Genomic DNA, 10543 nt, shown 5'->3' with positions numbered 1-10543 from the left:
ACTATTCCTTCCCTCAGCAACACTATGAGAGCATAGTGCCCCCAACAGCAGGCATTAATATATAATTGGTGTCACGTAATCACATCATTAATTTCTGCCAACGCACAATTAGTCTATTCTTTTGTATTGTTTTAAACGGTTCAATACAGCAAGCGAAAGAGGACGGCGTCGATTTTGACGTTGCCGGGGTAATGGACACGTGGACTGCGCAAATGAACTACCCCCTGGTGACGATCGAGCGCAACTATGGCGCAAATCCGACAGCGCGTATCTCACAGAAACGATTCCTACTGGATCCGGATTCGTTGGATGAAGAGATTGACGATAATCCGTACAAGTATGCGACGATTATAGAGCGTGTAAACAATCGCGTGAACTAATTATTGCATTATATGCGCTGTATGTCACAGACCTGTCTGTATTAAACGCAATAGAAAGTGGAAAAGAAACGATGCTTGAACAGTCGTTGGTAGCGATTTTTTTTTATAGTAACGTGCATTGTAGATGGAATGTTTAGTCCATTGCCTCGTAAATTTTAATAATTTAAACAGCATACATGCGAAAGATTTTCCTTTCAATGTTCTTATAATTCGTTACACAATTACGTTATTTTTACGTGTACTTCTATGTTTACAGACATTTGCTATATTATTGCAGCTACGTTTGGCAGATCCCTTACACATACATCTCACGGCAGACTAGAGGCAGAGTAGGTGTAAGGACTTTACACTGGTTAAGAAACGAGACGGGTATGTACTTGGGTACGGCCCAATGGCCAATGCGACATCTGATCGTACTTGATAAAACCTATGCTTGAACGCACTTTTATAACGTGGTAAATGTCATGAAAAATATATCTATGCTATAGACATAGTATCGATCAAATTATGTTGCAACATTGTGTTTGCTTTTGGCTGAGTGTTCAAGTTACTCATGATCATATCAGAATCTCGGCAGTTATATCAGTAGTATCATGATAAACACGCAAATTCATTTAATAATGACAAACGTCAGCGTGATCACCTCTTTTGATAGACGAATCGTTCTTTTTATCATCCGCCATTATGCCATCCCTTCATTCCACCATCCTACAATGCCGATATGCTGTTATCACAGCACCCCCGCTATCCTGCTTTCCCACAATCCCGCCAATTCCGGCATCCTTGTCAATCATCTCGCCGCAATATCCTTATTTCCGGTTTTCTAATCATCAAGTAAATTCTGTCGCAAATCTTTAATATGTACAACAATGATCCCTCTACGAGCACGTAGCAGCAATTGTAAATACATAATTCATTTATTCAACTAACTAGTTCAACTAAGTTTGTGTTGCGCCGATAGAGTACCTAAACTTGCGCTATTGCGTTTATGCCGTAGCATCGCGGCGTTCGTGTATACTGCGCTAGACACTTAGCTGCCGTTTGCTTGGCGTTTCTCATCCTAGGCGTTGTCAGTGAGACGGTGCCCGTGGACAAGGACTGGCTGCTAGCGGACGTGGCAGGCTACGCTTACTACAGGGTCAACTACGACGAAAGAAACTGGAACCTTCTTGTCGAGCAATTGAAATCACACCATGACGTAAGTCGATCGGCCACCAAATAACATACTAGTACCGTCTATACAGAATATTAGGAGTGAATAAAAACAACAAGCTTTCATACAATATCTCGCTGTATATATTATATACGGTATATGTGTGTTCCTGTGCGGGTGTGTGTGTGTGTGTGTGTGTGTGTGTGTGTGTGTGTGTGTGTGTGTGTGTGTGTGCGTGCGTGCGTGCGAGCAAGCGCGCGCGCGTGTGTTTGTGTATCCAAGTTAACTGTGTATGTACACCAACCCACTATCCTACGGTAAATGTCTTACTCGAAGCGCAAACCTTATAAAGCGCATAAATTACTGTTATATTTTTGTGTGTAGTCCTATCAAAACATGTCTAAGTTAATTGTATATACATAGTGACGTGTCGCTGTGTCCGGTACCGACTCGTCGTCATATCTAGTCACGTTGCTGACTCAACCACGCTGATTTTTGTTTAACTCGATCTGTCTAGGTATTCTCGGTGCTTGACAGATATAAGATGATAGACGACGCGTTCAGTCTCGCTCGGTAAGCTATTTCGATACGGTCACGCGCGTTCAGGGCTCCCTGCTATTTCTCATTATCTTAAAAATTGAAGATTTGGAGTATGGTTCAGTATAATACCTCAGATTACCTCAGACACGTTCATAACAATAAATTCTCGCCCAGTAATCTCGACTCGGTGAAGTTCCGCAATATTCCGCCCGATAACGCTACGTAGCTATATATATATATATATATATATATATATATATATATATAAATATAATACATACATATATATATATACATATATATATATATTAAGAGTACATAATAGAGATCTCTATTATCTACTCCTGATATATAATATGCATATACTAGACGGGATCCGTGGCGTCTGCTGTGTTGTGTTTCAGCGCGGGAGAGCTGGACACGGTGCTGGCGCTGCAACTGTCGGAGTACCTGGTTGATGAGACCGGACTACCGTGGCACAGCGCGCTCCGGCATCTCGATTACCTGAGACTGATGCTGAGGAGAACGCCGACGTACACATTCTTAGAGTATGTGCCAGAAGCCTGCGTGCGTGCGCGTGTGCGTGCGTGCGCCCGCGCGTGTGTGTGTGTGTGTGTGTGTGTGTGTGTACGCGCCCGCGCGTGCGTCTGTGTGTGTGTGCGTGCGTGCCGCGGTGTGTGTGTATGTACCGCCGCGCGCGTGCTGTGTGTGTATGTACGCGCCGCGCGTGTGTGTGTGTGTACGCGCCCGCGCGTGCGTCTGTATGTGTGTATGCGTGCGGGCGTGTGTGTGTGGCGTGTGTGTGCGTGTGTGTGTGGTGTGTTGTGTGTGTGTGTGTGTGTGTGTGTGTGTGTGTGTGTGTGCGTGCGTGTGAGTGTGTGTGTGTGTGTGTGCGTGCGTGCGTGCGTGCTGCGTGCGTGCGGTGCGTGCGCGCGTGCGTCTGTGGTGCGGTGGTTTGTGTGTTTTTGTGTGTGTGTGTGTGTGTGTGTGTGTGTGTGTGTGTGTGTGTGTGTGTGTGTGTGTGTGTGTGTGTGTGTGTGTGTGTGTGTATGTGTTATATCATTTCGATTATAATTTTAAATTATGCGTATTTATGATAGTAATAATACTGGTGTGTCAATAAGGGTAGACTTACGAAGTATCAAACAAAAAGTAAAGATTTTTCTGCCGAAACAGGACTACGTGAGTACGATTCTTCTCCCCACCTACAAGGATGTCGGCTGGTCATCGATAGACGCAGAAGAGATGCTGAGATCGTGAGTGCATCGATACATATATAACACACACAATAATACGATAAAACACACGACTGTGCGCCTTACGTCGGACCGCATCACAATCGTTAAATTTCCGCGGAAATATTGCCAAACTAGAAATTTCCGCGAATGCTGCCCGGCTGGAGCCAAACTAACATAAATAATCAGGAGCTTATAAATGGAATTTATATATATATATATATTTACATTTATTAGCTCCTGAAATAATGATATCATAATAAGTATAGGGTGATGGCGCCAGCGCCAGCCGTTAGGTCACGCTCTAAGGAAAGCTACGGATCATTGCAGTATTCATGGTGGCAGTACTTCTCATGATGTCCATGCATGTTAATGGATGCGTGCAATAAATTCCTATCATGCAGCATATTACATAAACCATTAACCGTGATATCGCTTAACCAACAGTAAATATCTAACATGAGGTTTTTTAGTTGCCGTCTACGGTGTTAATTCCAATCAAAATCTTTGGTAGGTAGGTTCAATTTTTTTCAAAATGCCGATCAAGAGTCTAATCAGTTTACGCGGGGTTACGCTTAACGTTGCAACGTATCTATTACAGCTTTATCGTAGCCTATAGGATAGAAATTAACGGCGTGCACGTCTAGGCAGTTGCAATTATTTGTATACATCTTCTCCGTTATATAGGTTCGTAGCACGTGCTCTAATATATTCAAAAAGAAACACTGTATTAAAGTGATTACGTCACCGTAAATAGTAAAAAATTAAAAAAACATTTCCACTTTTTCACAAAATATAAGTAATTCTGTTCACATTTTATGGTTAAATTGCTGCATTATACTTCCTAGTTTACTATATTGTTCGATGTGAACATACACTCGTGACTCATACATAGCCCATAGCAAGCAATTAATGTTGAGAACATTAATTTAAAACGTCCAGGTTTTTTGGATTTTTAACTAGTTGAGAAACAATCTTATCAGATAAGAATTTGACGATTTGTTTAGTCCCGTTAGTTCTTACTTTTAATGTAAAAAAATGGCAATTTTTTTAAAACAAATTTTACCATAGAAAATTCGTGATGTAGTCCCTTTCTTTGTTACGATTTATCCATATGATTAACATTTATGTTTATTTATTCTGCAGTCAACTGGCGCAGGTTGTTACAGCTAAAGCATGCAAGTACAATATACAGGAATGTATCGACCAAGCTCAGGATATATTTGACAACCGGCTGATGGATAGGTAAATAAACTCTCGTTTTATCGTAACCTTTGAAAGGATATATTTGACAACCGGCTGATGGATAGGTAAATAAGCTCTAATTTCATCGTAAACCCCCTTCTGAAATCCGTGTCTTGGTCTTGTGCTGTGGTGTTGTTGTGTGCTGTTGTGTGCGTGTGTTGTTGTGTGGTGTGTCTCGGGCGTGGTGTGGGTGTGTTGTGTGGTGGTGGTAGCTAACATTCTACCACTAATCTTACTACTTATATAATATATAAATATTACATATATACAAAGCTTTTACTAACTGTAACAGTGTAACGCATCATACGGTACTCGCCCAGCTACAGGGAACAATATGTACCGATTAAAACAAAAGTCTAGGACGAGTATGGCACACTACGCCCAATGACTTAACTCCACAGATTGCCGCCGTTTTGCCTAGTCACCGACAGCCTTGCTAAGCCTAAACAGGTATCTTTCGCTGGGCAATTTTACCTCAGCGATATCATCATCCGCGGTGAAATCTGAAATCACCGCCCACCCTTCGGCCTCTTGTGGCTATCGCCCATATGAATTTCTGAGGCTCTTTACTCAGCGCCGCGTCATTCTATAGAGCCTACGTATGATATTTCATTAATTCGAATATTATATATTTAGTTGTACTCTACGGTATCTTCAGCCTAAATATTTCGTTGTATTTTAAAGTAGAAAATGTATGTTGAAAGTGTTTTTTTCGAAGACTGTTGGATTACGCGACCAACGGCACATTGATAACGTTTCCGGACGCAGTGCAAGTTATCAAGGAAATAGCTCGTAGCGACGTCGGTGAACGCATAGCTTGGGATTTCTTTACCGACAACTGGGACTGGGTATCCTGCAACGCTAAAACTGCAGCTGGCAAATCATATCATATGCGTGTGCTATTCTCTCCTTCTTCGTCACAAATGTTACCATCCAGATCCGTCGATGTGTCGACATTTACTCTGAGATCATTACCGTTTTCCTCCTAATTCTTGTTGTCTCTTCTTTCTTCGTCTCGCTGCTCGCTTCAGGTCGCTCTCCCTCCGTTATCTTCTTCCTTTATTTTCGTTAGTCTCGTTAGTTCCTTTCGTTCTCTATCTCGTTCCATTCTTATCTCTCGTTAGTCTCGTTATACTCTCGTCTTTAGCCTCTTAGTTCGTAGTTCCTGTCTAATCGGTTAATGTCGTCTCGCGGATATTCATCCCGTATGTTCTTACGTATCGCGCTTTGTTCATTCTGAACGCGGATGTTCTCTGTACACCTATGGTATGCGCTTAGTGCATTTTACTAACTACATATATACATCCACTACAATAATCCATTATTAACCATTTCATTCCAAACGTCACCACCGCTAATTATATCTTGACTTCTAGTCTCTACAGGCAACGGATGTCCATGACCACGATGAATAGAGACCAACTGACCTCGTGCATATACATCGCATCTGCGACGATTGAAAGGTTTAGTGACATACAGGACGTAGCCCTCCTCATCCTATATCGAAATACTTAGTACTTCTGGTAATAGACTTGTCTGATAACCAATGGTACCGATATAATGATGATGAAATATGATGATATTATGATAGATTATAATACTGCCTAATGCATGATTCCGAGTGATGAGAATGATCTTCATGAACCCATGTATTGCAGAGATGATATGAATCGATGTACGAATCGACGACGATCGTGACGCGACTCGTCACGAACGATCTCACGACGACGGTGCCGCGACAAATCAATTCCGTAACCGGCGAAGAGAAGAGAATAAGGATAGGACGACGACTTACAGATAATGCCGTCGTACGACACGAGGAAATATATGCCCAATCGACGTAAGTTCTAATAACGTCATTTTGTCTTGTCATCCTATTATTCTTGTCCCCGCAGTTGCAGAACTGGATAGCTCAGCTTACTGAACGAGACCAGCTGGGCACTGGCAAGGCGGCATGGACTGCTGCGTTAGCAATGACGCGCTCTAACATTAAATGGTTGCAGCAAAACCGACATGACATGGACAGGTGGCTGCGCAGCCGTGTGCGCTGACGCTGATGGCGATGGCGGACACGACGTTTACGCTACCGTAGTATTGCACTCCTATGAAATCAACCAATTAAGTGTGCACGAATATTGTTTAACTATAGTTTCGTGTTTATATAACTAAGTTCTGTGTATGCTCACAGTATTCAGTCTACAAATATCGATATTCTACTCTACTCTATCTATTTATCTATACATCCCTGTTATCCTCCTCTTCCCCCCCCTCTTTCTTTTCTCCCCCGGTCCCGTCTCCTCTCCTCCTCTCTCTCTCTCTACCGATCTTCTCTCCCCCTCATCATCTGCCCCCTCGTCTCCGCTCCCCTGACTCTCTCTACTCTCTATATATCTATATTATATATATATATCTATATAAATTAAATAAATATATATTAATACCTGCAATATCATATAGTATAGTTCCACTCATAGCTAATACGCGTTAAAGTGAGTCAGCTATGTAAAAAAAAGTAAGGTGTTTGGATTGAGTGTGTGTGTGTAATGTGTGTGTGTGTGTGTGTGTGTGTGTCGTGTGTGTTGTTGGTGCTGTGTATGCGTTATTGTGTGTGTCTGTGTTTCGTGTGTGTGGCGAACGTGTGTTTTGTGTGTGTTGTGTTGTAGTGTGAGTGTTGTGGTGTGTGCGTGTGTTGTGTGGTGGTGTGTGTGTGTGTGTGTGTGTGTGTGTGTGTGTTGTTGTTGTGCAAGCGTGAGTATGAGAGTGTATGTGTGTGTCTCATGGTGTACGGGCGAAGTAAAGTCAATAAACGTTGTTGTAAATTCTCAATATGATATTCTTTATTCAGTGTTGATATTTTTACGCCACTAGGGCCAAAACAACAAAAACAGATCCCAACTGCACAGACGAATAACACCATATATATAACGTATATACATATCCTGAACTAATTCAATCAAACACTAAGTTGCGCCGTAACATTCAAAAGCTTTACACATCTCTCCCCTCCTTCTACCGTCCCGTCCTCCTTCCCCGCTCCTCCCCCGCCTCGATAGTCACCCGCCGCATTTACAAACAACGGAATTGGACTAGGAACGAAATACCGGAATTTATACAGTACAATCAACACAACAACTCGAGATAAATACAATTATACAACGTAAACAGTAATAACCGAATGAACGTTAGGCAGCTCCCACATAGTAATTTATTATGTACTCGGCTAAAACCGCTGACACATTCATCTTCACTTCTCTGTGCGCCCCTGATTCGACATCTTTCGCATGTGCCCGCTTTCACGCGCGGGCCAGCCACCGGTAACGCGTCTCGGAAGGCGTTGCAGGTCTGTTACGCGGCACGCTCGCTCTGGATTGCTCTCAACCGCTGTTCCGCAATGCGTGATGGTTCCACTCGTAGACTGCAGCTGATTGACTCCCCTCCGCACCGGAGACTTTCGACGTCTGGCAAGAGGCGTCGCAGCCGAGAATGCGGCTACTCTGCGACCCTCGGTGCGCTATTACGGGATGCGCAAGTAAGCTAAGCACTCCTAACTGACGTGAAACGACTTAACGTCAAATTTCCATGTCTTCGCCACAGAGCGAGCGCACTCCGTGATCCCCCCGGTTATACCGTACTCGGTTAGACCAAACGCACGCAACCATAGGTTCAGCGGGGAATCGGCCCGAGGCGCGGTTGCCTATGGTATGAGCCTGTTGAAGTTGCGTGCAGCCGCTTGCAAGCGTCTCGTCTTTACTCTCCTATTTACAGCGTCTACAATGCTTACACCAGAGTTCCGCCTTGCCTCGAAGCCAGTCGAACAGACGCACTTCCCCAGACGCCCGGAAGATGCGTCGGTTCAGGTGGGATGTCGCAGCCCTGCGTGCTGGGTAGTCGGAGCGTCGTAGGGCCAGAGCGGAGGATCGTTCTGCTGCGGTCGGCATCGACATGTCGTAGAGAAGCACACTGCTCGGCCATCATGCTAGAACTGCGTGTTATCCCGCCACCGTTGCACGGAAGGCGCGCTGCCGCATGCCTGCGCACGTCGTTCCGCTCCGCACGTCTTGCCGAGTGCCGCTAGAATTTTCGTGTCCCGCACTCTGCGCTCACAGCGACACACCGCCCTGTCGGCCAATATCCGACGGCCTGCTCATTACGGAAAGTCGTGCTTCAAACATTAGCGTAATATGCGTGTTGTGTGTGTGTGTGTGTTGTGTGTGTGTTGGTGTCTGTCTGTCTGTCCTGTCCTGTCTGTCGTGTGTCTGTCTGTCCGTCGCGTCCGTCCGCCCGTCTATCTGCCTGCTGTGTTCTTGTGTCTGTCCGTCCGCCCGTTATGTCTCTGCCTGTTTGTCGTTCTTCTTTCTGTCTGTCTGCCTGTCCTGTCCTGTCTGTTCTGGTCGTCTGTCTGTTGTCTGTCTGTCTTCCTGTCTGTCTTGTCTGTCTGTCTGTCTGTCTGTCTGTCTGTCTGTCTGCCTGTCTGTCTGTCTGTCTGTCTGATTGTCCGTCTGTCTACTCGCACCAATCTCTTATCCCTTAATGCATTATTCGTGTATTTACCTGACGGACATTGTCGCTATCTCGTGGCCGTTTGCGTAAAGATATTGCGCAAGGGCGTAGTTTGTGAATTGGTGCTCCACAAAGAAGGTCATGCTAAAAGGACAGCCATTCGGGTTTCTCCGGAGTTCACGTCTTCTGTTCGGTTGAATCTAAAGAGAATCGAGCTACGTGACTAAAATACGTGTAAATAATCGGGTACACGTTCACCTGTTACTGTTCACATACCCCACAGTATCCTATTACGTATATGATCAACTAACGGCAGGATTCGATTAGCTTCGAAAGCGATTGATACGGATGAGATAAAGACAGACAATCGGCCGGAGATCCGAATCGAATTCCAAATCATACGGTTAATTCATTTAAGCAGCTACAGAATAATTTTACAAGTATAATTCTGTCATTCTCGCTCCTTACAGACCTTTTTCAGGAGTCCTTCAATAATATGGCTCTGGTCTTGCACTCGGAGTGCCGATTCCCACGTTAGCATAACGATCTGTGGCACTTCGTTTACAGTCAAATTGGCAGGAATCGAGCTGCCTGAGCAACGGCAGTCTGGTAGCCTGCATCGCTGAAGAGAGAGAGAGAGATATATATAGCGTGCTGTTAATATACCTAGGAAATGGAGGAATCAAACGCCTACATCCTACAATCAGAGAACCAATGTCAGTGAATGAGTGAATCCGATGTTTAGATTCTAAGTGCACGTGCATCGTACTATACTACATTATGCTAATCATATTTTTTCCTGGAGGTTACTCCGGTCATCGGTATAAAGTATAACATTTGTATTAGGTTAAAGACGTCCCACAGCATGTGTGTAATTGTCTTCTTCAGAAATTATGCAATAAAAGTATTCGCGATTCTATCAGTGACAGTAATGCTTAGTCATCATTACCATTAGTCAGTATGCTGAAATTAGCAACAACAAAATTAAAAAGAAAGAAAAAAGAAAAGAATGGGAGAAAGAAATTACCAACTAAAATATTCTAGAATATAAGGATAGGAAAGTTAACTAACTAATAACCAACTAAATACATTAATTAATTGATAAATAAATAGGTAAATAAATACAACCACACCTCTGTGTCGCAGGGTTCAGCACAGTCTACTTCGTCTGACGCATCGTCACAATTTGCTCTGCCGTCACACACGGCCGACCAGGCAATGCATTGCTGCGCGTCGGCGCACGTGAACTCACACTTTCCGAATGCTAAGGGAAGTCACCAGCAATAGAATACACACTAAATTTACGCACCCGTGTATTATTATGTCCGAATTAACGTGATTGTAAGTGGAGCACATATTCACCGACTCACCCATCCACTCATCCCTGCCGCACACGCACACGCACACGCACACACGTACGAACACACACACATGCACACACACACACACACACACACACACACACACACACACACACACACACACACACA

At 44.0% G+C, this 10543-nt stretch overlaps 2 protein-coding genes across 2 annotated transcripts in view; one reads left to right on the top strand and one right to left on the bottom strand.

The window, feature by feature from the left end:
• Positions 1 to 153: 153 nt before the first annotated feature.
• On the top strand, positions 154 to 4550 carry LOC106809275 (thyrotropin-releasing hormone-degrading ectoenzyme-like). Its single transcript, XM_014812290.1, has 7 exons — positions 154 to 337; positions 658 to 749; positions 1445 to 1578; positions 2051 to 2106; positions 2478 to 2621; positions 3250 to 3329; positions 4455 to 4550. The coding sequence occupies exons 1-6, from the start codon at positions 192 to 194 to the stop codon at positions 3257 to 3259; spliced, it is 582 nt and encodes a 193-aa protein (XP_014667776.1). The 5' UTR covers positions 154 to 191; the 3' UTR covers positions 3260 to 3329; positions 4455 to 4550.
• A 4487-nt stretch (positions 4551 to 9037) lies between these two features.
• LOC106809132 overlaps positions 9038 to 10543 on the bottom strand; it is a 2907-nt gene continuing 1401 nt past the window's right edge. Inside the window, exons 4-6 of the mRNA XM_014812107.1 lie at positions 10187 to 10317; positions 9526 to 9675; positions 9038 to 9253 (exon numbers count right to left, since the gene is read on the bottom strand). Coding sequence (XP_014667593.1) covers positions 9101 to 9253; positions 9526 to 9675; positions 10187 to 10317 — 434 coding nt within the window. The 3' untranslated portion in view covers positions 9038 to 9100. The remainder of the gene's footprint in view (positions 9254 to 9525; positions 9676 to 10186; positions 10318 to 10543) is intronic.

The sequence above is a fragment of the Priapulus caudatus genome, unplaced genomic scaffold, assembly GCF_000485595.1.
Source record: "Priapulus caudatus unplaced genomic scaffold, Priapulus_caudatus-5.0.1 Scaffold14, whole genome shotgun sequence".
Taxonomy (NCBI): Eukaryota; Metazoa; Priapulida; class Priapulimorpha; order Priapulimorphida; family Priapulidae; genus Priapulus; species Priapulus caudatus.
The sequence above is the reverse complement of the archived record's forward strand: the minus strand, read 5'-3'. Positions and strand labels throughout refer to the sequence as shown.

What these genes read in the sequence shown, in the direction of transcription:
- LOC106809275 (XM_014812290.1), top strand. Translation starts at nt 192, where the DNA reads ATGGACACGTGGACTGCGCAAATGAACTACCCCCTGGTGACGATCGAG. An exon ending in AATTGAAATCACACCATGAC is followed by an intron (nt 1,579 to 2,050) that starts GTAAGTCGATCG and finishes CGATCTGTCTAG; the next exon opens with GTATTCTCGGTGCTTGACAG. An exon ending in GACGCGTTCAGTCTCGCTCG is followed by an intron (nt 2,107 to 2,477) that starts GTAAGCTATTTC and finishes GTTGTGTTTCAG; the next exon opens with CGCGGGAGAGCTGGACACGG.